This window comes from Apodemus sylvaticus, chromosome 1 (genome assembly GCF_947179515.1).
Source record: "Apodemus sylvaticus chromosome 1, mApoSyl1.1, whole genome shotgun sequence".
NCBI classification, from domain to species: Eukaryota; Metazoa; Chordata; class Mammalia; order Rodentia; family Muridae; genus Apodemus; species Apodemus sylvaticus.
The window spans coordinates 72,795,881-72,822,558 of NC_067472.1; the positions used below are offsets into that span (position 1 = coordinate 72,795,881).

The 26,678-nt window shown below is 47.7% G+C and overlaps 2 protein-coding genes across 6 annotated transcripts in view; both read left to right on the top strand.

The window, feature by feature from the left end:
- Eef1akmt2 (EEF1A lysine methyltransferase 2) overlaps positions 1-2,896 on the top strand; it is a 71,171-nt gene extending 68,275 nt beyond the window's left edge. For all 3 annotated transcript variants that reach the window (XM_052196762.1, XM_052196775.1, XM_052196770.1), the window contains one exon: positions 2,815-2,896. In XM_052196762.1, the coding sequence (XP_052052722.1) occupies positions 2,815-2,822 (8 nt within the window). In that variant the 3' untranslated portion in view covers positions 2,823-2,896. The remainder of the gene's footprint in view (positions 1-2,814) is intronic.
- An 84-nt stretch (positions 2,897-2,980) lies between these two features.
- Positions 2,981-26,678, top strand: part of Fam53b (family with sequence similarity 53 member B) — a 64,726-nt gene continuing 41,028 nt past the window's right edge. The window contains exons 1-3 of one of the 3 annotated variants that reach the window (XM_052196705.1): positions 2,981-3,073; positions 10,451-10,502; positions 19,838-20,616. In XM_052196705.1, coding sequence (XP_052052665.1) covers positions 2,996-3,073; positions 10,451-10,502; positions 19,838-20,616 — 909 coding nt within the window. In that variant the 5' untranslated portion in view covers positions 2,981-2,995. Of the gene's footprint in view, positions 3,074-5,272; positions 5,415-9,554; positions 9,831-10,450; positions 10,503-19,837; positions 20,617-26,678 lie in introns of those variants that run through there. The other 2 variants (XM_052196713.1, XM_052196721.1) reach the window with 2 other exon arrangements.

Here is a 26,678-nt window from a genome sequence, read left to right on the forward strand (position 1 = left end):
GTCTATATATATCCAGACTCAAAGAAGCTGCTGTGATTTAGCCTAATTCCAGAAGAGTGTGCTGAGCTTGACTCTGTTCAAGGGATTGTGCTGGGCCATGTAAAGGGCAAAGACTCTTCCAGCAGATCCCAGAAGCCAGGTCCATCCACCATGTTGCAGAATAAAGTCTGTATTCATCATGGCTCTCAGAGCTCAGGGTCTTTCCAGCTCTTTGTTCTGCACGTGGCTGCCAGCGTGCATACCGTTCCCCACATCATGTTATGACTGCTTCATTACAACCGTTTTAAAGGCCACACAGCCTTCTACCACACAACTCTACTATATTTAACCAGTCCCCTGTGAGTGGGCAGCCAGGGTGTTCCTGCCCTGGGCTTTAATACTCCCCTCCACTGCCCTTCCCTCTGCTCTCAGCTTTTATATAATGCTGCCTCTTTTCAGAGCTGTGAGGGCAGGGGTGAAGCCACTCCCCTTCCTTCTCCAGACCTATGGTCATTTACTGACCGAGACTCAGGTACACAGGTGCTTATAGTGTTCCACCCCTAGTGTTGCCTCTGCCAATTCCCCTTTGTAGGGGCTATAGGGGGTAGAGCAGGTAAGAGTTGGGAGGTCCATTTTGCAGCTTTGTGCAGAGCTATGGCTGGAAGGGCTGTCATGTTTCCATGGCAATAGATCTCCTTAGCATTGCTTTTACTGGCTCCCAGTTTCACCAGAGGGATGGACCCTAATACAGGCAGACCCCTGCTGATGGAATTTAAATAAAGTGGAGAGGATGACTGGATGTCCATCCCTGGAAAGAGGGTTGGGACTCTCAGGCTCCTCTGTGAAACTAATGGTAGTAGCTACTGTCTATGGTTTCTCAGATGAACCAGGTACAGAGCAAAAGGCTTGACCTCTGCTTTCCTAGGATACAATAACCTTTAAGGCAGCTAGTGTTATTTCTTATTTATCAAGAGGGAAACTGAGCCCCACAGAGAAATCAATATATTTCAAGAGTGAGGATTCCAACACAGATATGCTGGTCTTAGGATCTGAGTTTATGACCACTGAGCCTACCAGTCCTCAGAGAAGGAAATGGTGAGTTTACCTCCCAGGCCTCATGCCAGTGGCTGCCTGCCCTAGAACTGAGTTGAGGTTCACACCCAGAAAAGTGATGGTTGCCATCAGGCCTCCCCTGCTAAGGCAGCACAAAGGGCCCTTTGAAGGGCGAGTCCAGGGGCACCCCTCCTGGCCTGCTCCTGATCCAAGCATGCAGGGGGCCAGCAGGAGCTTCTGGCTCTGCAGTTGAGCCAGAACTTGGCTTAATGGTTTGACATTCCTTCTTTAAACACATCACACTTGGTTGGGATTCACAGTTTGTAGACTGATGTGGTACTGAAGCACGGAGCTGGTCTCCCAGCACCACCAGGGACCTTCTTTCCTGAACAGTCAAGCTTTATAAATACGTTGACTACCTTCCTCCCCATCCCTGATTTTGTACTTTGGACGAACCTTGTTTTCGAAGAAGTTAGAAGGTCATTTTCCTGTGCTTACCAGCTGGCCTGTAATAGCAGATTCAATAGCACCCACTGTAAAGTCTAATTGAAGTAAACAGGAAAATACGATTTACAAGCTGGATGAGAAATAAATACCAGGGTGCAATTTATTTTTACACAGCAGCTTCCAAAACATTTTCCTGTGCTGAACATTCTGTTTTTAATTACAGATCAGGAGCTGCTCTTTATTGCTATTATTACCATTATTGTTTAGGTTTTGATGGTGACCTTCCAATCCTTATATCCGTGTAACTTTCGTTTGAAAGTTGGACCACAGACTGGTAGGGATGGGGAATTAAGATCAGAGAAGTCACTTTGGAAGGAATGGCTTTTCAGACCTGCCCAGAAACCTGTGCAGTTTCTGTCTTTGCTTGATGGGACATAATGAACAAGGAGGCTGCCTGATGATTTTTGGCGAGTGGCAGTACCGAGGAGGTCTAGACAGTAGATGATTTGGTCACTTGATTTGGTCCATTCTGGGGAAAGGGACAAAGCTACAACTGTTAGGGCTGGGTCACGTGCCTTTAAGTAGACCTTCCTAATTTGTCTGTAGCATTTTTCATAACAAGGTAGATGCCGGGCGGTGGTGGCGCACGCCTGTAATCCTAGCACTCTGGGAGGCAGAGGCAGGTGGATCTCTGAGTTCGAGGCCAGCCTGGTCTACAGAGTGAGTTCCAGGACAGCCAGGGCTACACAGAGAAACCCTGTCTCGAAAAAAACCAAATCCAAATAACAAGGTAGATGAGGTAAGCCAGTGGCCAGCTCTGGATCCCCTGCTCCCTTTGATATTAGATATGGGGGTGAGGAATATTGATCTTTATCCAGTCTAAACTTGTCCTAATGTGAGCTTGATGTACCTGCAAAGCCAGCACAGCCAGTGATAAGATGCTGAATTGTCAGGAACCACACATATTGCTAGCATCTCAGAACCTGTGGTCTTGAAGATATCTCATGGCGAGATCCAAATTTGTTACTGTGTCTGGCAGAGCATTGGCTATATTACATGCCTAAGGCTAGCTAGGGTGTGTGTGTGTGTGTGTGTGTGTGTGTGTGTGTGTGTGAGAGAGAGAGAGAGAGAGAGAGAGAGAGAGAGAGAGAGAGAGAGAGAGAGATATCTAAAAACGTGATTCTAGGCCTTGGTGACCTCCCAGAGTACACTTCCTTTAGTAAGAATATGGGTCCATCCCTGTGGGGTTCTCTGCATTACAGGGACTGAGCTGTGCCTCTTGACATCTAAGGTTTTCTTATTCCTGAGCCTGTTGCTTGTCTTTTGTCTTTCCAGGTTTTTGACTACTTTTGGCCATTCGCAGAGGGCTTCGTCACCAGTCTGAGCAACTGATGGGGAGCTGTTTCTAATTACATACCTCTCCTGAATACCCAGGTGTCATTGTTAATCAAGTCTGCCCACCTGAAGATGGCCTGTGCCCAACCTGGGATGCAGCCCAGTTCCTGAGGTTCTTACCATGGTGATGATCCTAAGGAGAAACCTCATCAAGCAGGGAGCTGACTCTGTAGCACACAGGACCTTCATCCCTGAACTGGTGAGGATCTCAAGGGCTGCATCTCTTTCTCCTTCTTCGTGGCATGGTGTGCAGGGAGGGCTGTGATGTGCCTGTGGATGGACATCTGGGCCTAACAATTTGGAAGTAAGCAGAGCTCTGTGAGAAGGGTCTAGGCTGGGACTGTATGCAAAGGAGCAGAGTGTAGATTTGTACTCACAGGGAGACAGTAGTGGGATCCAGGTTAGAGCTGCTTTGATGGGGGAGGAAAGTCACGGCAGAGGAGGCTCAGCTTAGCCCCGCACTCTGTTCACTCCCACCTAAAGAGAGAGGTGCCATCCAGGATGAGGGTTCCAGAGGATGAGCCAAGATAAGGCTGTCTCTCAAAGGGCAATGCAGGGTGAGAGCCATCATATGTGGGTCAAGAGTGGTAGATTAGGGGGAAAGCAGGCACAGTTTGGCAGTAAGGTGGCAGGCTACAGCTGCCCTCTGACTGCACGATGGTAGGCTTCTTTCTTGTCACCCACCCTCTTAGAACTACTCAGTTGTGTGCCCCTCTACCAGATGGTGATGGACTTTACACTCAGCCCTTTGGTGGACTTTCTTTCCTTGTCTCATGCTGGTGAAAACCACCTTTTAACAGTTGAAGCCCCTTCCCCAGGGGGTTTGGTGAAATACTTAAGACCTACATGTGTTCCATAGGCTTTCACAAGTGCCTGTCCCATGGCCTGGCATAGGAGTTGAAGAATCAGTGTGACTTGGAGCTGAGCCTTGCCCTGTTTGTGTAGAGTAGTTCCCAGTCTAGAGGGAGGCTCCACTAAACATATACAGTAACCGTTTAAGGGCCATTAATGCAAATTCATAGCTGATATTCTGTTGAGATCCAGGTGTTCTGAGGAGGATAGCTGGTCTATAGGGATATCAGAGCCTCACAGAACTGAGGTGCTGGGTGTGGTCTCAGAGTCTGAAAAGAAGTGGCTTAGCAGCCACTGGACCCAATCTTCCGTTCCAAACATGTAGTTCAGAGCTGAGGCCTGCAGCAGGGCAGTGACTGCCTCAGTGACTGCCACTTCTTCACCCATTCCCACCCGTCAGCGCCACTGCTTGGCCTGTGTTTACGCCTCTTCCTTATCTCTTAGCTGTTCTCTGCCCCAGCGCTGTAGGCACAGGGAGAGAGAAGCAGCTAAGGTTCTTCTGGTTGGGCATACCTGGGTCCTCCTAGCAGGAGAGGAGCTACTTCAGCCATTGTACCTTTCTTCCAATCCACATATAATATGTATCTGCAGTTTGGCCGCTGCCCACCGTTACTCCCACCCTCATACTATCCGCTGGCCTCTCATGGAGATTCTTGTGCTGACTGGGCCTCTCTTTCTGGCTCTTAAAACTTGTTCTTCACCCAGCAGCCATGCAGAATACCAGTCAAGTCTATCCATCAGAACCTTCCATTGGCTTCCTGCCTCATGAGTACTATAACTTTCTGCTTACTACACTCAGCCAATATTGGCCCCTGGCACAGAGATGCCAACCTTAGAACCTTTGGGTTTCTTCCATAGCCTCGAACTCTTCCCTTAATGTGACTCTGTCCTCCTTCCTTCCATCTGTGGCCACTCACCCTGCCCACGCCCAGACTGCCTGCCCCCTTTCCACCCAGGACTTCCCTCTGTAGCTCATACCACTTTCTAATCATACCTATGGGTCTTGCATGCTGAGTGATTCCTCGTGCTAGGGCGGACACTTAATGAAAGCCAGGCATTTGCCTTTCTCTCCTGGAACCACTACTATTGCATAATAGCTGTTCAGTTAGAGTGAGTGAGTGCACACGTTCCCGTTGCCACAGCTCCTGACCTTGTTGTTCTGGTCCCTCTGTTTAATTTGTAGCCGAGGGATCACACATATGCGTCATGCTTGTCTTGTCTTTTTTGTTAGTATTAACTGGTTTTCTGGTGGAGGATCTGTAGGTAGCCTGAGAATGGTCTTGGGCAGAGGGGCTGCCCAGAATCCCTGGGGCTGTGCTTCTTAGGGGTGAGCTGTAATATTGGCCTCCAGGGTGCCTCTGTACTTGTCTAGTATCATGGGAGGACTGGGCTGGGGCTGGCCACAGAGCTGGTTCCCGGTACCAGGGCCCAAGGTCATGGAAGGAGCCCTTCCTGAGCCCTACCATGAGGAACATGGCCTTGTGCCTTCCCTAGGGGAGGAGCCTGGCCTTCCTAGAACAGAGGGGTGGGGCTTATTCATCTCTCCCTCAGGGCTCACAGCCTGTACTCCATAGCTTCCATCCTCTGCTCCCCTTCCAGGGAGCGGCCTTCTTGCCTCTGTTCTTTGCTGTTGGCCTGTGTAGGCTCAGAACCATCTGTCTCCTCCTCCCCTCTGCTCCAGATGGCAGGTCAGTGGCGAGCTCTCTCTTTGGAGAGAGCGTTTCTTGTCTGTGAGTTTGTTGACTGACTGCTTGTTCCATTCTGGGCCTGGTGCAATATAAGAGGAAGTACAGGGTGGCCACAAAAGATGTGCAGAGTACCATGGAGGGTGCTCAGGCAGGAGCAAGGGTGTATCCATCTTTGTCCCTTAAATAGACAGGAACATGGCTCAGAGAACTCACTGTAGGAGTGCATGGGCTAGCCAGGACCTATTGGCACTGGTGGAGCCTCTGAAGATTGTGGCTACCTCAGGAAAAAGAGTTCTGTATGTACCTGAAGAAAGATCCAAATAGTGTCAGTCTAGCGATGAGCTCACTGAGACGGAGCCTGAGGTCAACCAATCCTCACTATGGGCAGCAGGAGAAGTAGCTGGGGTCCACCAGTTAACCACAGAAAAGATGGGAAACAGTTTCTTTTGTTTTCTAGTTAGACCAAAAGATAACAGAAGTGGAGGTTAAGATTTCAAAAGGGAACAAGAGTCTAGGGAAACTGGGAGCCTTTGGGGTGGTAGTTATAGCCTGGGGGCGGGGGTGGCATTGGGCTCCTCCTAGTCACAGAGGGAAGGTCTGAGACACCCTAGGTAGAAGGGTCTCTAGACCGTTCGAGCCTTGAGCCCCCTTAGCCGCTGCCCTGAGTCTTGGTACGGAACAGGAAGACTTGTGGTGGTCTCTGCCCTTTCATGGTCCTGACTTTCTTGTTCTCTTTTTTAAGAACTGGTGCTATACACCTGTAATCGCAGTATCTGGGGGTAGAGGCAGGAGGATCAGAAGTTCAAGCCCAGCTTTGGCTATATAGCTAGTTAGGGACCAGCCTGGACAGCACGAGACCCTGTCTCAAGACAAAACAGCAAACTTCTAATTCTGGTGACAATGGTAGACTGTCCTTACACCCAAAGGAGGTGCAGGAGCAAGAACAAGAACTGACAAGTGCTTAGCGTGTTTCCTCTGGGCACAGGAGACCCCTCCTCTGGGAGTGATTGGTATGGGGATAGGCTCTCCTCACAGCCCCCGGGGTGGCCTGCACACTAGTTAGCCATGACCATGTCTGGGCCTCTTTCTCTGGTCTGCCTGGTTGCTTTCTACTGTCCAGAAGGCTTTCCTTCTCCTGTTCTAACATTAGCCACCATCACTGGAAAGCAGCCCAGACATTTGACCCTGGAGCACTGAACTCCCCCAGCTCCTGCCCATTTGCCTACATGCAGGCCAAGAGCCTGTTCTTGTTTCCAGAGTAACCACTTCTTTAGGCCTAACCAGCTTTCTCTCCCAGCTTACTCTAAATCCTGGAGACCAGAGAAGACAGGCTAGTGGTTACTCTGGGCAGAGAATAGTATATATAGGTATAGACTGCATACTTGTCCTCAAACCATGCACCGTTAGTAGCAGAAGAGGCACTGCCTTTTGTACTGCCACATTAGAGTGCTGGAGCTAAGGTATTTGCCCATCCTGAAATTGGTAGCAACGTTAGGCCTTGTGTCCCACTATCTAGGTACAGGGAGTCCTCATATTCCTTGTTAGGCCAACTTGACACTTTGGCCTCAACAGCTCCAAACCAGGGTCTCTGGCTGAACACAGAGTAGCTGAACTCTGGCATATTTCATCTTGGGTAGATATATGTGCCATAGGGACTTTAGTGCCTGGGGACCCTCAGCCTTGAAGTTGGGGCCACCCTGGCATCTCTGAGTGCCTGTCTCCCTTGCATTGTTCCCCTCTGCCTCTCTCCATCTTTTCAGGCTGAATTCCTCTCTTCTTCTTACTGCTGGGTCTTACTGAGTTCTATTTTAGAGGCAGGCATGATACAATGCTTCTTCTTGGTATGTGGTATGAGCATCTCCCCCTTTCACATTGTGGCTCTCTGTGTACTGTGTCAGCAAAGGGGAAAGTGGCTCAGGTGTTTTAGGCAGTAACCTTTGAAGAAAATTGTGAGAACCATGAGTAAGGCCTGGCATTTCTGTGTTTGCTAGCTTCTCCTTTGGATCCTTAATTAGGTCTTTATAGAAGTTCAGGCCTTCTTCAGTCAGACAGATGTCCCTGACAATTCAATTTGATTTCCAGCTATTGTCTTTCCTACCAGGACCTGATTCCAGAGGTTTCTTTTGTGACGGGAATTGTCTCACTGAGACCGAACCTTGGGTTCAGGCACAAAGAGGGAGCCGTGCAAAAAGGAAGCACATTCTCGCTTCCTTCCCTGAGGACCTTAGCATGCAGTTGAGCTCACTCTTTTGCAGATTCCGGAAGTCTCAGGAGGCCTCACAGCCAGAGTTCCTTTGGCTTGGCACAGTGATTTGCTTATCCCCTCTTCCTGCTCTGGGAATAGAGGATTTGAAGTTAGAAGCCTGGCTTTAGGAATGGCATGTGCCAGTGGGAATTTTATTGTATTCTTGGTAGACTGGGAACAGGAAGGCTTGTGTCAGCTTGGAGCCAGAAACTCCTGGATGCCATTTTGCCCAAAGTGAAATCCTTAGGCAAATCTGCCAGGGATCAGCATGTGCTGGGCCCTTAGACCTAGGGAGCTAGTAAGGATGACATGTTCTGGTACTGCTTCACTTCAGAAGTAGGGCTCAGAAAGCAAGACAGGGCTGTGGTCCTAACATGGGATGCAGCATCAAGCCAGTCCTCTCTTCTTTTTTTAAAAAATGTGTATAGATGTTTTGCTAGCTTGTATGTATGTGCACTATGTACATGCCTGGTGTCCGTGGGGGCCTGGAGAGAGTGTGGCCCTCAGACTCTAGTTAAAGAAGGCTATAAGCTGGTTATAGCTAGAGCTATAACCCTAGTCCTAAGGAAGTGCAGCCCGTGCTCTCAGCTGCTGAGCTTATCTCTAGCCTCAGGGTTCTTCATTTGACCGAGGCCATCTCTAATCAGCTCAAACAAAATGAGTGCTAGTGGAATAAAGGTGGAAAACCCACTGGCTGTAGAAGAGTATGTAGATCATACCTAGAAAAGGCAGGGCCAGGGTGAGACAGGGATTTAGAAACAGGTGCTGGGGCCCACTCAGGCCTCCCTTGGCCCTCTCCTCCTGTCAGTGGAATGAGCAGACCTTGAGCTCTCCCTGACAAGGCACAGGTGGCTGTGCTCTGCTTCCTGCTTGTGCATGTGAAGCCCCAAGCTCTCATTTGTGACACTTGTATGCCAGTGGTGCACCCACTCTGCCAGCCTGCCTTCCTGTTCTCAGCTTTTTGAGGTCCCTGTCTAGGTGTAGCTAACTAGGAACCACCCAAATGGGTGTCGTCCTTGAGCCTGGGCCCCCTGAGCACCAGGTTTCCCTTGATAGGCAATACACCCCGGCAGGAGGTCATCCCATTCCTTCTCAGAACCCTTCTCTGGAAAGTAAGTGACCTCTCTGGTTTTGAAGGTTTCTGCACTTGGTTGTGTGGGTGGCACAGTCCTGATGGCAGCAGGCTCTCCTGTGTTTGTTGCCTGTTGGGTGACTTTGGTGTGGCTTTCAGCTGCACATCCTGCAACACTAACCATGTTAGCTGAGATGGGGGCAGGCACAGCCCCTTTGAATCTTTCTAGATGTTTCAGTCGGTGGCTATACATAGTTATATACCAGAGGGTAACCTGACCTGGTGGTGTTAAGGATTGTTTTAAACCAAGAAGAGGCCTGGAAAGGGTTGTTCATCATCAGTAACCTTGTCTATCAACACCAGCCCAGGTGTTCCTCTGGAAACTGTCTCTGACCTCTACCCACCTTAACACGCAGTCTGCACACCCACCCCCAAGTCCCATCTCTCTGTAATGTAATAAGTTGTCTGTGTGACCATGTTCTCGTGGAGGTTTGAGCCCTTCTTCCCTTCTATGTCCTCAAGTCTGTAAAGGACCATCCCGCCCATTAAACCCCTATGAGATTAGTGTACTGCTGACCAGGAGCAAAGGTTCGCGTATTGGGCACTGGGATGGGGTGAGGAAGCTGGTGCCAGGCGCCTGCTGTCTTATCTGAGTGGACCAGGTGTTGCTAGTCAGCCCCACCCTCCTCCTGGGACTTTATGAGCCAACTCAGGCTCCTGCCCACTTCTCACCCTAGAAGCCCTGCCTCTTTCTGTCATGTGGTCAGGCCTGGGGTTCCTCTCAGAACCTACAACCCTATGGAACAGGCTGAGAACTTCATTTCTGTTGGATGACCAACCCTTAGCACAGCCTGAATACAGTGATAATTGTCAGTTCCTGTATACTGAGTATACTCTAACTGAATGTGAGGTAGCCAGTTTCTGGAATGCTTGAGGCAGACTTTCTCAGGGTCCTGACTAGGGTGTCTGCTCTTCACTCACCATCTGAGTAGGCCACTTGACTTGGACGCCAGATACACAGAGCCGCCAGAATATTCTGTGCTCAACTTACTGTCTAACTGTAAATCCTCAGCTTCTTTTTCATCTGTACTCAGCTGAGGTAGGTGTGGATTGTGAGGGAAGACAGAAAACAGTGGAGTGGGAAGCCCAGTGGATGAACAGTGCCCAGGAACTGAAAGCCATAGCTCTCAGGCTGAGACCTGACAGAACCAGTGAGTGTCTTGGGCTTCAGAGAGAACAGTTGACAGCTTCTCTCTAACCATAGCAGCTGTGAGGCATCAGCCAGCTGGGTAGGAGAGATGCTGTCCCTGTATCACCTGGGGAGCCACCAGAGTAGGTCCATTGCTCCATACTCCTAGGGTCACCTACCAAGTTTCTTTCCAGCCCTGAATAAAGTTTGTTTCTATCATTGCATCAAACCTCCCCATATCCCTCTGTGGAGAGATTCCCTCTTGCCAGGAGTCACAGGCATTTTGTGTTGTTCCAAAGCCCATTAGCCTGCTCAGTTTGTAACTCTGGAGCCTTGAGTCAAAGGCCAGGCTCCGGCTTGTGCAGATGTTGCCTCTTAGGCTGCTTTCTTCCCTTCATTCAACCTGCTGCTGCTGCCTAAGGGCAGATCCCCCTGTGATTGTGACTTTAGAAAGAGCTCAGTGTAGAGTACTCACTGCAAGCGTACTCCTGATGACGTGAAGAGTGAATAGCTTTTCTTTTTGTTTTCAGCACACACCAAAGATGAGTCAAGGACCAACACTCCTCTCCTGTGGAATTATGGGTGAGTAGCTGCACATTATGGACATCTTCTTCTAGTCCTTCCAGCCAGGTGAAACTCCAGAGGAGTCCTGGAGAGATTCTCTCCTGTGGAAATCACCCGGGTAACACACTTCTGTGGCCTACTCTCACGTAACCATTGGTGATTAATGGCTTTTCTCCTCCTCCACCACCATCCCATGGTGGAAAAACCTACTATTCAACCTTTACCCCAAACTTTGCTCTAATAGAGACAGACCAGGAAACTGTTCTGAGGATGGTGGGCCTCTATTTTAAGACTGTTCTGTGAGGCTTCTCTGGCCTTCCAGTCTAATAAAGCTGACTCTAATGCGTCTGGTCTGTAACAGGTCTTGTGAGAACTGAGAACTGAACCTTTTGACTTTTCTGAGCCTCTGGTTTCTCATAGGCAGCATAGCAGTGTGGGCTTCTGAAGACCTCAATAGAACATTGTGACAAGATCAGCATAGGAGAGCACAGAGCAGAAGAGGGACCACAGTGGCTTCCTTTGGGAGTAGGTGTGACAGAGTTGTCCACTGGGCCAGAGTAAAGGCCTGGGGAAGGAGGAAAGTGAGCAGCAGCTAGGATGCCCAGGGCCATCTGCCTGCCTGAGCCTGTGCAGCCCGATAGCCCGGTTTCTATCCAGGGTAGCACAGGGCTTAGAGGAAGTGCCAAACTGTGTTTACAGGCTGACTCTTCAGGGAGCCCTGTCCCACTGGCTCCCCTCTGGCTTGATCCTGCTGGCCAGTGCTAAAAGCACTACTACTCAACCAGAGGAGATGCAGGGGTGGGGGTGGGGGTGGGGGTGGGGGTGGGGATGCCTAGTGTAGGAACAGCAGCATGCCTGTGCACTCTGGCTCTCTGGCTCTGTGCCCTTCGTCTGCCTGCTCCTCAGCTTCCTTGACTCAGGAGAGCAGTGTCCCATGTCACAGCATGTCTTACGAGGACTCTCATTCAACACATGTGGTTTCAGGGATTTGTTCTCATAGATTTTCATTGAGTGTTTAGCATATGCTAGATACTTAGTGTGGGGCAGAATGAAAGGGACCCTGTCTTACCCACGAGGAACATGATGTCTAGTGGAGGAGAAAGCCACAGACAGTAAATTCTATGTGCCAAGATTAGGGAGGCCAGTAGAGCCACAGAGCTGCACACTCCATTTTCCCCATTCCTTGATCTTTTCCTCTGGCAAAGTATAGCTGCTCTAGGTAGGAGGTCTTTCCTCCTTCTGTCCCATTCCAACAGCTTTGGAGCCAGAGGCTTTCCTACTTCCCTGTGAGTTGGAGTAGGTAGCTTCCATCAGCTCTCCAGCCCACTGACTCTGGGAATGGAGTAGTTTGTGGGCTCGTCTTGTGCAGTCTCTGAGGCTCACTGGGAGTTGCACCCCGGGCAGAGAGATTTCATCTTGGGTGTGCCTGCTTTTCAATAGCAGGGAAGAGAACACCCGGAGGGACTGGCCAGACTTTTCAAGAGAGTTTTTGGCCCTTCCAGGGCTGGACAATGCTGAGCAAAGATAAAATGTCAATGATCATAATCACCACCCCAGCCCCAACTCCTGAAGACAAAGGCTCTGTGACTCAGGGTTTTCCCTCTTAACCCCATGCCTAGAGGGCCCTAGTTGAGAACCGGTATGGGGAGTTTCCTAGGTGCTCTGAAGAAAGGCCCAGCAAGAGCATCGAGGCTCAGAGGATAGCCCTGGGTTGCTGCTGCTTCGCACAGTGCCATCCTTCCTGGTGCCAACGTAGCTACCCAGGTGCCCACTTTTAGTCCAACAGAGTAGCGTCATATTTTCTTAACAATGTATGCTTTGCTTTATTTATTTAATTTTTTAAAAAGTACTTCGTTTTTGTGATTGTGACTGGATACCAGACCCTTCCCTATCCTTGTGCCTGACTTCAATTTGGAATATGATACAAAATATTTTTACACTTTTCTAAAGTGAGGGAGAGAAAAAAAATCTGGGTTAGGTGTGGATGGAAGAAGACATAGGACAAAACAAAGCCTGCCCTGTCCACCCGCTCTGTACCCAGCTGAGGGTGCCTTCTTAGGGTGCCAGGCCAGCTCCTTCTAGCAGATAATGGGGTTCCATCCTCACCTCCAGATCTTTCCTGCCGCCTCTGTGCTGAGGATGAATTTCCAGTGAGGCATCTACTCATGACATTAGTTGAGTGGCAGCTCCCAGCCTTCCGTCTGGGCTGAGAGCAGCGCCTTCCTTACATCTACTTCTGGTGTGTTCAGGAAGTGTGGGAGGGGTGTCCTGGGCCCAGTGGCACAGGGGCTGCATGTGACACCCAGCCTGAGCCTGGGACCCTCCAGGACATGCTCGCGTCATGCTTGCTTGGGGTCATGTTTGTGCCGCTGCCGCCTCCTCTTCCTCCTCCTCCTCTTCTTTTTCTTCTTTTTCTTCTTTTTCTTTCTGATAAAACAGGGCAACTGGGGTGAGTGCAGGCCCCATTCATTACCTTTGGCTAATTGCAGACATTAAATGAGCCCTATTTCATCAGGACTGTAGACAGCACACATTCCATCTTTCTCACCACTCAGGCCAGGAGATTAGAAATCACATAAAATGTGAGAAAGTGAGAGCAACACCAATTATTCCCAAAAGGTCACTAGGAAAAATCGTGTAAATACAAGTTGGTGGACAGAGAACAAGGCAATTCATATGCTTAAAAAAAAAAAAGATAAAAACCCATAATTACTTCAGGAGTTATGGTAATAAATTATTTATTAATGTAAATTATTTCACAGGCAAGGAACATAGAGGAAACTTGAGCAGAAGGATCATACATTATGTATAAAAAGGAATTGTAAAAACATTAGAGCTGCTGACTTGTGCCGCTCTGCTTCAGGTTTGTCAGCGTTTTAATTATAAGCCCCACTTGCGGCTGTTAACGTCTACTCTGTACATAAAAGGGTTGTTCCCCGGGGCACTCTCTGAATGGAGTTCCTCGGCAAAACAGTTGGTTGTGCTGAGCTGCATAGGGCTGAGGTTTCGTGTTGAGATTCAGCAGGCTTTGGTCTCTTAACTCAGTTGATCACTGAAAGTGGCCCTTAATTGTACCTGTGTGGAGAAGCTGGCATTCGGGGTTAGGCAGTTTCCATTGCGGTCAGATGACCAAAACAAAACCAAAAATACCACTAGCAATACTGACATTACTCAGCCCAGGTTTTTGTGTTGTTTGGGTTATGATCCTTGAGCCAGGACCTCCTGGAAGAAATTGCTTATGTGATTTGTCTCCAGTGAAAAAGTACATCCACATACAAGTATATGTGTCTGCTTAAAAAAAAAAAAACAACCCAAAAAACTCTCTATAGTTTGAATTTATCTTTGTTGTGGTTACATATGTATGTGATTTTTAAAATCCATACAGGATGCTTTTCAGTTTATGTACCTTTTATTGGTTCCAGACAGTGTGTATGGAATGAAGTACAGAATGGAAGTAGATGGAGTTGGCACGTGACAGCCGTGTGTGAGCCTCCTCTGCTGCCCTCTCACGAAGGTGAGGGAGGGGGCCACAGTGGTGCCATAGGCCAGGGAATGGCTACTCTGCTATCTTTGGGTGTTGGCCTCTCAGTGGAGAAGGATAGGAACAGTGGGCAAGTCAGGAACATCCTGTCCTAGTCGAAAGAGTATGAATGTAGGGCTGCAGAGCATGCTCAGATCTGCTGTTTGCCAACTGGGTGTGCCTAGAGGACACATGCACTGTTCTGAAGCCCAGTTTCACCAGTGGGCAGAGAGTACTGTGATGGCCCAGGATATACACAGTGGCTCAGAGTGCATGCTCGTATTCTCTCTCAGCTTCAACACGGACCCCAATGTGTAGATAACATATCTATTGACAGCTTTCTAAAGGGGTGTCCTCCATGCCAGTCCCCTTAACTAATACAAATGCAGCTAACCTTGGTGTGTGTGTAGTTTAGAGAACTGTCTGTCTTACACGCTCTGTATGTGCCCCAAACATGAGGGGATCAAAAAATAGCTAAACTAGGCTTTCCAGACCTTTGGAACTTTGCTGCTATGGGGAGTACTAGTTTCCCTGATGTTTGTAAGTATTCCTGGGATCTTAGGGGTGGAGCTGAAGGCTCTTGTCAGGGTTGAAAGGGTTGTCCGGACCCCACATCACCTCGTACAAATGAGGAAACAGAGGACTGTGCCTTCAACATTCTGAGTGGTGCAGTTTTTATATCTTAGTGGTCCCACCAGCCCCCACCCATTTTTTTTTTTTTTTGCAAGACTACAGGCTTTCCAAATGTAGGGATTGCTGCTATTTGCAGTCTCTGCCCTATTAATGAGGCAAAGGCCCTGGTAGCTATTCTGCACCCATATCTTTGTCCCTTCTTTTAGAGCCCCACAGGTCAGCCTTCCTGTTTCTCCAGATGAGACCGAGTGGAATGTCTACCTTTTGCCATCCTAAGCCTTTGTCTGTGTGAGGTCCTTGTGAAATGAACTTGGTGTCTTGTATGGCTGTCCCTAAGATATGGCAGGGCCAAAGGCTAAAGCAGAGAAGCCCAGGAGCCTGTCTTCCTGCCTCAGCTTCTAGTAAGTTTCCATTCTGTGACAGGCTCTACACTTCATTAAAAGCAGATGAGAAAGCCAGATATGATGACTGTAATCCCATCATCTGAGAGGCTCAAATCCAGTCTGTTCAAATTCAGCAAGTTCAAATCCAGTCTGGGTTTCATAGTGAGGTTCAAGTTAGCCTGAGCTAAAGAATCAGACTCTTACCAACTAACCAGATGAGACCTTGGGGAAAAGCTCAAGCTATTGCCTAGCTTGTCCATTGATGTTCTTATCAACAGATGAGTTTAGCAAAGCTTCCTTTAGAAAGACACCCAGTTCTCTGGAGTCTCACACTTAAAGGGTTGGTGATTTTCTATCCCCAAACAGACAGTCTTTGCAGCCCTGGTGGGGCCAAGCTAGCACACCACAACCTTGAGGGTGGGGGGAATCAATATATAACTACACCTCACTGTCAGCATGAGTAGACAGGTATGAAATCCAGGAATGAGTCAGCCACTGGTCTGGTTGGTGGCTTGCTGAAGGCTGCAAGAATCAAATCTCTTGAGTCTGTATGTAACTACTTATCTAGAAACCTCATTGTGTTATAGCTATATACCACTTTAAGAGAATATCAAAAACACAGCACTGAGATCTCCAGGGCTGTAAAACTCCTCTGTCTTTTGAATATAAGAAGTCTTATAGTCCCCCAAGAATCTGGGCCCCTGGGAATTTCCCAGTCTAAGTGCAGAAATGGAAACAAGAACATTTGAGGTCAAATGCTATTTGTGTTCCTTCAAGTGCTTTTCGTTCTTAAAACTCAAAATCTGTGTACCCAGCAGCCTCTCCTCTCTGTGGTCAGGGCAGCAGGACTGACTCTTATAAATGTAAATCTGGGGTACAGTGTCTCTTTCTCTCAAAGAATAGCCAGTCAGAAACTTCAGGCTCAGTCCTTGAGCCTCAGCTTTGGAAGGGGTTTTGATCACATGGTTCACTTGTGGGAGAGCTGGGCCCACAATATATTTATGCCTGTGTGGTTCATCCTCCTGTCCATAGATAAAGTGATATGCTGAAACCTTCCACCCCACCCCCTCACATACATGCATTCACACACATTCTCACTGTTGTGTAAATTTCACACTTGTGAACTGGGTGCACTGAGGAGCGTTTTATAAGAATGACATAATGTAGGCTGTGTACCATTTGAGATGGGAGCTCAGGGAGTTCCCACCTGGCCTGGGAAACATTGGTTTTTTTTTTTTTTTTTAAGGACTTGAAAAGCAAAGAGATTTTTTTAAAATAAGTTTCCTGTCCTCTAATTTCCCAAAGCAGAAGCAAAATAAACCCAACAGCTTCAGTCTTAAGAATCAAATTTGTGGCAACCAAGATTCTGCATCTCTACTTCCCACCTCCAAGTTCTACCTTCTCCCATCCAGCACACAATCCTGGAACCTTGGAAAATCCCTAGTACAGAGAATACTGGCTCTCGCTTTAGCCTGAGTGCACCCACAGACATTGGCTCCCAGGTACAGAAGAGCAGATCCCCAACACAAACATGTTTCCTGTGTTGTCCTTTCAGAATTACACTGATGGCTGACACTTCTGAGAGATTGCTCTGTGTGCTTTGCTGGGCCCGTGTCTTCTCTCAGCAGCTGAGAGAGATTGAGAAATGTGGAGAACTGTGATTCACACCAAGGGCTTTGCCTTTTCTAATCCTATCAAGTGACCATTGCTCCTCCGAATCCATGGCCTTTGTCACTTTGGAAAGAGTTCCAGTTGTTTATGCAGAAGTGATAATGTTGAATGGCAGGGTGGGGGCACTTGCTGTCTTCTTCTTAGAACCCTTTGTGCTCTATGAGGTTGGGGCTTCACAGATAGGGCAGTTTGCCATTAAAAATTAGCTTCTATTCCTGTTCTTTTGTCTGGAGATCTGACCCAACAACTTGCTTTCTGGACCCTCAGTGAAGGGTGGGAACACAAGAGCTAAACATAGCACTGATTGTTTTTACTTTTTTGTATTTGTACTTTTCAAAGTAACAAAGCTAGAAACCATTAGAATCTGTGCTGCAGACAGCACAAGTGGCCACATGGATGCTATCGATACACACCAGAATGCCGTCCTTTTGCAGAGTAGCCTTCATTTACCTCTCTAGTTGCCTGCCTGCTTCATACATAGCTAATCCAAAGCCTGGTATACGGTGGAGGGTTTGGGGCCTAGCCCAGATTGAATTTGTGTGTGTTGAGAATAGTAAGAAGAACTAATTTGTGAACACCTACAGCTTCTTCTATAGTTTTTGTTGTCATTTTGTCACCACTTTCCCTTCACGCTCTCCCACCCCTTGCGAGGTCTGCTCTGTGGCACTCTCTATGAAGGACTGTGGAAAGCTGTCCTGGTTGTTCTTCAGAGCTGGTAGCTCAGAAGAATGAAGAGCAAGTGTAACCCTCCATACATAGGATCAGTCTCTTCTTAATTGATGGCTTGTCTCCCAGTTGACCTGGACACATTCTGTCCTGTGTCCCAGGCTTCCAAGCACCTCACTGCTGAGTGGATAGGCCTCAGCCTACCACACCCCTGAGCTCTGTGGTATTTTCAGTGTCTTGGTCTCAAATGGAAGTCAGTTGCAACGACTTCCTGGAAATTCACAGGAGAGAACCCAGAGGAAGATGAGTTTAGGTCCTGGTTCTAGAGTGGCTCCTTCCCAGAACTAAGGCAGAGCACAGTCCCATAAGCTCAGCAGCCACAGTTGTCACATGTTTACTAATAAATTTTCTTCACAGGAAATGTACAAGCAAGAAAACAAAACCAAGAAAGCATAAATTAACTGGCTATCCAACAATCAGTCATTAACATTTTTGTCTCTTTCTTTCTTCTTTTTTTTTTTTTTTTCTCCCATGTATAGCATTCTATGTATTGACTAAATAGGAATCATGGGCCTCTATACACAGGTTCTTTAGCAATATATCTCTGGCATTTCCCCACGCCATTAGCCACTCCTTCACCCTGCACTGTGTGCGATCTGTTTAACCAGCCACCTACTATAGAACATTTTAATTATTACTTTTTTATGCAATTTACTATCATTTCTTATCATTTTGATTCTCTTTCTGCTTTTTTTCTTTTTTAAGATTTACTAATTTTATGTATATGAATACACTGTACCTCTCTTCAGACACATCAGAGTCCATTACAGATGACTGTGAGCCACTGTGTGGTTGCTGGGATTTGAACTTAGGACCTCTGGAAGATCAGTCAGTGCTCTTAACCACTGAGCCATCTCTCCAGCTCTCCACTTTTTTTTTTTTTTTAAAGATTACTTTTCTCCTTTTATAATAGACAGTCATGACTCAAGTCTGTTGATTTGTATTTCTTCTCATTCTATCTCAGGCTGACTGCATTCAGTTCTGCCTCAGCTTCTTGGGATTAAGCTGGATTTATACCACCATGCCTAGTTTATTTTATATTTCCTCTGTTTTAAATTTATTATTTTGGTTCACTGAGCTAATGCCAAATTAAAACTACTTCAAAGAATGGTAAACATTGATCAGGGGAGATGAGTCAGTGGGCAAAGCACTTGCTGTGCAAGCCCGAGGACCTTAACTCAGATCCGAGAACCTACAGAAAAGCAACCATCTGTAATGGGATCTGATGCCCTCTTCTGGTGTGTCTGAAAACAGCTACAATGTACTCCTATAAATAGAATAAACATATCTTAAAAAAAAAAAAAAAAAAAAAGGTATCTTGAAACTGGGTCAATGTCAGACTGGCCTGGCCTGGGTTTTCCCTGAGTCATATATCTGTATTGCCCTGGGTAGTGTGCTGTATAGGTGTTATGGTCCAAGAAGGATGCCCAGTGAGTGGTCTGAATTGCTGTGGGTGTCAATGGAACCTTTAAATAACTTCCTGTGAGCCATTTCCAACTTTATTTAAGGTCCACTGACCACCTGACTTAAGTTGTCACATTTACCGACTAAAACATATATTCAGATTAGCAGGGATAGGGCTAACTGGACAGCAGGTGCTTCTCATCTTTGCTTTTGTGTTGTAAATTTGAGAATGGGAACTTTCCTATCCTAACATTGCCTGAATGTCTGATTCTATAGTGGAAAAACAATAATTTTTTTCTTAAGATTTTACTGAAATAAAAGTTTAAGTTCAGATCTTGCATTCCACAGTTGGGCTAGCCTGAGAATACATGCATTCACAGTTGACTGATCTTACATTACACTGTGGCCTGAGTGTTGCTCTTACCCATTTCACCTGCTTTACATATCCTCAGTTTCATCAAGAAATCAAATGAATATGAAAAGATTGCTGTGATTGGCAGCTGTCGTCAGTGCTGATATTGTTGAACATTTTGGTAGAAGGCAAACCCCAGCCCCATTTTGACCTTGACCATCTGAAGTGACCAAGGCTCAGTGTTGATCTTGGTCTTCTGCCAGTGCTAACTTACACTGCTCCCCTGACTCAGCCACCATCCAGGGCAGAGCTCAGGGTAGAGCTCAGGACATGTTACCATCATGGGAGACAGCATATGGGATGTTGGGAGGAAAGCTGGATCAGGAACTTCAGGGGCAGGTCTGGATTTGGGATGCTGGGAAGGAAGCTGGTTCAAGAACTGCAGGCAAGGGTCTGGATTCTAGCCCTTGTGCTTCCTACTCGGCATGTTGAGCCTTACTCCTGTCTGGGCCTCAGTTTTCATCTAAGTAAGGTTGAGCTGGCTGATTTATGAGGACCTTTCTGGTGCCAAAGTGCTATATTGCAAACAAGCTGTTCATAAAGGAACAGAGTGCTGTTGTGAAGGCCTCTCAGATCCTATTTTCTCTTTGTATTTATGCACCAGAAAATGACAGATGGCGAGACCTGGATAGAAAATGCCCTCTTCAGATTGACCAGCCAAGCGCCAGCATCTGGGAATGTCTGCCTGAAAAGTGTCAGGGTGGCTCCCTGTGGCACCAGGAGGCAGTGACTGCCTGTGCAGTGACCAGCCTAATCAAAGACCTCAGCATAGACGACCACGGTGGGAGCCCCTCAGCTCCTCCCAGCAAACGCCAATGCCGGTCACTGTCCTTCTCTGATGAGATGTCCAGTTGCCGGACGTCATGGCGGCCCTTGGGGTCCAAAGTCTGGACTCCCGTGGAGAAGAGACGATGCTACAGTGGAGGCAGCGTCCAGCGCTACTCCAATGGTGTCAGCCCCATGCAGAGGAGCTCTAGCTTCAGCCTCCCTGCCAGGGCCAATGGGCTCTCCTCACCTTGCCACCAGTCGAGCCTGCACCACCGCTTTGGGGGACAACCCTGCCAAGGAGCACCAGGCTTAGCCCCCTGTGGACAGGTGGGCGATAGCTGGAGCCCAGACCCACACCCTGTAGGAGGGGGCCGGCAGGACCTGCAACGGTCCCTCTCTTGCTCACATGAGCAGTTTTCCTTCCCAGAATACTGTCCCCCCTCAGCCAACAGCACACCTGCCTCAACGCCAGAGCTGGCAAGACGCTCCAGTGGACTTGCCCGCAGCCGCTCTCAGCCGTGTGTCCTTAATGACAAGAAGATTGGTGTGAAACGGCGGCGTCCAGATGAAGTGCAGGAGCAAAGACCTTCTCTAGACCTTGCCAAGATGGCACAGGTAAGTACCCCAGTAGCCTAGAATAGCCCCCAAAAGCATCTCACTGTTTTTGGGATTCTGGTCCTGGTCCAGCTGCTTAAGTGCATAGTGACACTTTCAGAAATATTTAGTTCCCTCGTTTTAAACATAGTCTCAAAAAAAAAATGATTTCAAGGTTTTTGTTTCTGTTTTTTTTTTTTTTTTTTTTTTTTTTTTTTTAAGTTTTAAGTACCTGGTTCTCTCCATTTAAAAGGAGGCATATTCTTTCCCTGTTAAGCTCATTGCTAGAGGAACAAGGGCAGACAGATGGTGAGAGGCAGGCATTGGCTAGGAGTCTAGTGTGACCAAACACTAATTAATCCTCTTCTAGTCCTTTGCTGGTACCTCCTCTCCTGGAACCCACACACTAGTGTTCAGTGTCACTCGGATTATGCTGATTATAGAGCAGGGCCATGGATAATGATTTTAGAGAAGGTGGGAAGCAATCGTTCCCTTTGATTGAACTGTCAAACAGTTAGACTACTAAGAGATTGTTAGTCTGCAACTGTTAGCACTGGTTGTGGGAGGAGCTGTTCTCATGTGCTCCCGTTTCTCTGTGTTGTCCTCTTTGTCTTGGAGTCCAGCATTGTGCCAACACTTCTCTTGGATATTGATCTGAGGGAGATGGGCTTGCAGTTAGACACCATCAGCAGGACAGTTGTCAGAGCCTGACGACTGGCTACATTTGGTGCCTTCTACAGAAGGTCATAGGATGTGACCAAGATGTTGAGACCTATGCTGTGTGTGACATTGGTCCTTGTGACCATTAACTCTAGAATGGATGCTATGGTGGGCAAAATTTGGCACTATAAGCTCTGTGCCTACTTGGAAGAGCCTCTTGCTCAGTGCTGTGGTGCTCACACACCAGTTTTGGGTGTTATGTATAAAAACATTGATTATTGTTTGGTTTGAGGAAATGAAAATCTGTTTGCTAGTGAGGGAGTATTCTCAGGAATGCTGATCAAGTTCTTCAGACCATGGGCATACCCAAGGCAGGCAGGCTCATAGTGCCTGTTCTTCATCAGGCAGGTATAACCACCAAGCAATCTTCAGTTCCCATACTACACAGGCATGCACACATACATGCACATGCACACACACTTGTACGCACAATCACAGGCACATACACACATGATCACAGGCACATATACACAAACACAAATGCATACACATTTCTGCATTCTTCTTACAACAAAGATGTTTCTATGCATGGGGTTACTTTCTGTTCCTTTAATTCTCTAAGCCTGTCAGTATCCCACTGAAGATAAGGTGCAAGTATCTGTATCTGAGGTGGCCTCAGAGTCCATAATTTTGAGCCACTTTCACATATGAGCCCAGTCCATGTCTAGGATAACTGGGGACAAGTTGGTAATGTGCTTGTGCCACCCCTGTGCCAATGGGTCAACTTGGGACAGAGTTCCTGCCCCCTTCCATGAGTCCATGAGAATCTCTTCCTTCTTCCTGTGTGGGAGATCTTTCTGGCTTCCTCACTGGACTGTAACTGAACACGTGTCGGATACCAAAAAGAAGTTTCTATCCCCGAATAGACTGAAACAAGTTCAAGAGGGACAGCATTGGGTGACTTCTGAAGAAGACATAGAGCCCTGAGTTCTGGGTGTGATATATAGCCTCAGTTGACTTTTAATGCCAAGCCTGTTTTCTTAGTGAGAAAGAAACCTGGAGAGGTAAGAAATGCAGCTTACATGTGTTATTAGATCTCACTAGTCACAAGCTGGAATAACAGAACTGCATTGCTGGAGACATTTTCTGGCCTCATATATGTAGACACTGTTTAAAAAATATATTGCTCGGTGGGGTTGTGCCCAAATGTATGGCTTGCCTCATTGGTTCCAGGCAGACCTCCAAGATCCAGGAAGGTGTCCTGGAGCCGGAGAAGGCCACCCTGGTTCTGCCTGTCGCCTTGGCTGGCTGCTTGACCATGTAGGTGGGGCAAAGCACAGGGAAAGGAGAGAAGGCCCTGGGAATGCACACCCTGTCCATCAGAGGTTAGACCCTGAGGATGGAGTTTGTGGATCCTGGTCCATGTCCCACCAAACTTCTGCCCCTGGCAAGCCCTCTCTCCATGGGGTTCTGTGGTTCGGCTTGCTTCGGCTCTCCATGCAGTAATATACAGTCTCAGTAGCAAGGCCTTACTTGCCAAAGGGCCTGATAACCACTGAGACAATCCTCATGTGTCTGTAAACAGTCCTGGCTTAGGGGCCTAGAGAGATGGCTTAGTGGTTAAGTACATTTGCTGTTCTTGTAGAGGACGTGGGTTTGGCTCCCAGTACCCACATGGTGACTCAGAACTGCCTATAACTCCAGTTCTAAGGGATCTTATATTCCTCTTCTAGCCTCTAGGAGCATCAGGTAAAAAAACACTCATACACATTTTTTTAAAGAGTCCTGGACTCAGCCAGGATATTGTAGGGCCCTGAGTCGAGTCTGGGTTTGCAACAGGCAGGCATGTCACTGGTGTACAGAGACCCACACCTTGCCAGAGAATGGTTGAGGCTGGTATCCTCTGCATGCTGTGGCTTCACAGGAGGCTTTTAGCTGCTTAGAGGAGTACAGTATCTACATGTCTGGGAGGAAGACCTTGTAGGTGGGTTTCCATACCTGTGCGATAGGTTTGGTACAGCCTTTTCTTCCTTGAGCTGCCTCCTTAACTGTTTCATAGGTCTTTGATCTTGGTTTGTATATTTGTTCCACTTTCATGTTCTTGTGAAGGAACCTCTTTGCACGTGGCCTCTGAGACCAGGTGTATGAACACTTTAGATAAAGGTACAAAGTGCCTTTTAGGTTAGACCTTTGGAGTGGCTGGGTGTTCTAATAAACCAACTCCCTTGAGGGGCCCACTGGAGCCAGGAACAGACCCTGAGGGTGATGGACTTGTGGGGCTTCCCTTTGGCCTTTACACAGCTGGTGGGAGCCAGAGCTCTCTAACCTGCCAGTCAAAAAGGAGCGTGGTTAGGATGAGAGCTGTGAGCCAAAGAGCAGGAGAGGGCAAAGAGCTCTGGGGTGTGGACCGTGAGGCCCCAGTCTTCACTGTCCTTGGTTCAGCAGGAGCACATGCCATAGGTACCAGCCCTCTGATAGGAGTCCATGTTCTCGCAGGGCTTACCCATTTCCAACTTGTGAGGGTGTGGACGCTCTGCTGGCTCCTTGGCCTGCCAGACCCTTTGTGGATAAAGTAGTAACTTCTATATCCATATCTATGGTTGCTGACAAACCACAAGACCTCCAGAAAAGGGGTTATGATGCTAGAGCCCCAGGCAGTTTGCTAAATATTACTGTGAAGCAGCTCCACAACCAACACTAGACTGAGGAGGGATTTGGGGAAATAAACAGTGTGTATTTAATGTGTGCTTATAAGTGTTCATGTGCATGTGTGCATGTGCTCTATTTAATCTGGAGAATGCTTTAATAGCTGTGTTTTTTTCCTTTTAAATGAGTGAGTTTATTACATATAGTAAATCAAAATAAAAGAATAAATAGCCAGTAGCAAACAAACAGAAGCAACAGATAGAAAATATCATCAAGTCAGAGAGGCAGATAGCAGGAGTCCCTGTTCATCTACTACAGGTACATTTCACCCCTGTTGGAAATAGTTCACCTTTTAGTTGTTCCAAAGGACATGATTTTTTTTTTTTTTTTTACTTTGTGTTATTTTGCACAGTACAAACCAGCCATCTTGGAGAACACACTGAGACATACTTTTTTGGGCCTGAAAGTGGGGAGTAACACCACTTCCCAGGCATTTTTTTCAGTGAGCTCCAGCACATTACAGTTCCCCAATATAATATACATTATAGTGTGCATGCATGTATTTATATCTCTGTATCTGTGTGTATATCTGTCTATATTTTTGGTATGAACATTTGTAAATCTATCTGTACTTGCATGCACACGGCACCCATGTTACCCAGTGTGCTGTTTCATGAATGGTGAGTGCTGACAGGCACGGTTCGCATTGTATCTGCTAGGGCTAGAGAAGAAGCATGAGGGCTGCAGGGCGGGTCTGAGACACACATGCCGGGTGTCCCCACAGGGGCAGTTTGTTGCTATTGTAGATGCTGCTTTTCTTACTTCCTCCTGTCCTAGCACCCCTTTCTGTCTTAGCCATTTACTACCCCTTGTTTGTTCATCCTCTTGCCTCATCCTCGTCTCCTGCAAATGGTAAGGGGGCAGTCCTCTGGCCACCAGCATGCCTGTTTAAATACATGTTGAGAGCAAACAAATAGAAGCAACAGATAGAAAATATCATCAAGTCAGAGAGGCAGATAGCAGGCAGATAGCATGGGTGGTAAAATGGTGACAGAAGAGAATTTACCTTCCTCCACAGGGAGTTAGTCATATGTGACCATTCCCTCCCCATGTCCAGCAAGCACTCTTGAAACAAGGGCTGAAATATCCCAGAGACCACAGCTACCCCATCTTCTGCCATATCTCTGAGGCACAGCTGTCTTAGCCAACAGAGGTGGCCCTTGTCCCTCTCATCAGTGAAGGTAAAATTGCAGTAAAAAGTTGCTTTCCGATTGGCTTAGGTCGTGTTTTCTTAAAATCCCAGTGTTAAGATTGTAGCCAGGGTGTCTGATGAAGCTGCAGTTGATACAGCTGTCTGGACCCTGAGTGAAGAAGGCTGATTGTAGTAAGGAGACCCCGGAAGGGAACCAGCACCTTGCCTGCGTTCTTAGTTATGGCCTCTGCCCTGTGCGGTGACACACGGGAGTCCATATGACCCAGTCCGGCCTGGGTCTGCTCTTGTGGGTCTCTCCTCCCATGCTTTCCTCCTCAAGAGGTCTTCTGAGGTCCTTGTTGTCTGTGGTGGTCTGTAAAGCCACAGCCTCCTGTTTGCACAATGCCAGTGGTCAGCAATGAGGACAGGGCTGGTCTGAGCATTGAGAGCTGTTTAGCAGCCTGACTTTCCCTGACATTGATAGTAACTGCTTCATTTGAGACCTGGCCTAACCTCCAACCACAGTGTGTTTCCCAGAAAGTCCCGAGTTATGCAGTACCATTCAGACATGGATCATGTGTGTGAGCAAAGACTTCAGAAAAGCAACAATTAATAAGATTCCTCATGAATGCCATGCCCCTGGGTGCTGTGTTTTTAACTCCAGGCTGGTCAGTTTGAAAGAGAAAACAAATTGTATTTTTCAACAGAGCTTCAAACAGAGGCAAGACATTCATAGGGAGGGTTCAGGATGCCGAAACAGAGGTTTGATTGATTGCAGCTGCCCACACACTGCACCCTCAAGCTCCCTGAGGAGGCCCCAGAACAGGCAGCAACTGTTGTGTTAGCAGATGTTTGAGAAACTCATGAAAGCTGGCTGGGGTGCTGTGGGGCAGGGAAGAGCAAGAGCTAGAAATAAGCATGCTGCATATGGTAGGAGAGCCGCTGGGAGCTGGGGTCCTGCCCACGAGCTTAGAGAGCCTGGTGGAGCAGAGCCACAGGGCTTTGCTGGTTGGCGGGCTGCTCTTGCAGTCAGCGGGGGTTATAACAGATGCTTAGTGAACACTCCTGGCTATTTGCTGGGCAGAGTCACCCTTGGATGAAACAAACTCCTTTCAGCCAGCCTTCTTTCTCTTTGCTCTGTGTACCACTGGAGCTGCCTTTAACAGGGGACCATGGCCCTTGGAGTTGGCATGTGAAGTGGTTCTTCATGCTGCTGGACTTGGCATTTGTGGGTCAGCCTTCCATTTTCTTGGCCAGGTCCCTGGCTATAGGCCTGGCTGGCCTAAGACTTTGTGGTCTGCTCTTGTCTACTCGGTCAGTGTCCAGTGCCTCACCCATTACCTTGCCTATTGCCTTGGCTCCTCGTCAGCCTTGCTGCTTGAGTTGGAAAGTACCTTATATTAATAGCAGGAAGATGAATTTAGAGATGGAGCATCTTTGACATAGAGTACAGGCTGGTGTGAAGCTCTGGATTGCATTGGAATGAAAGAAGTGCTGGATGAAAATGAAGATAAAACCCATCAGCACATGGGATGGATGCTTCAGATGGGCTGGACCCCAACAGAGATCGGAATTCTTGGGATTT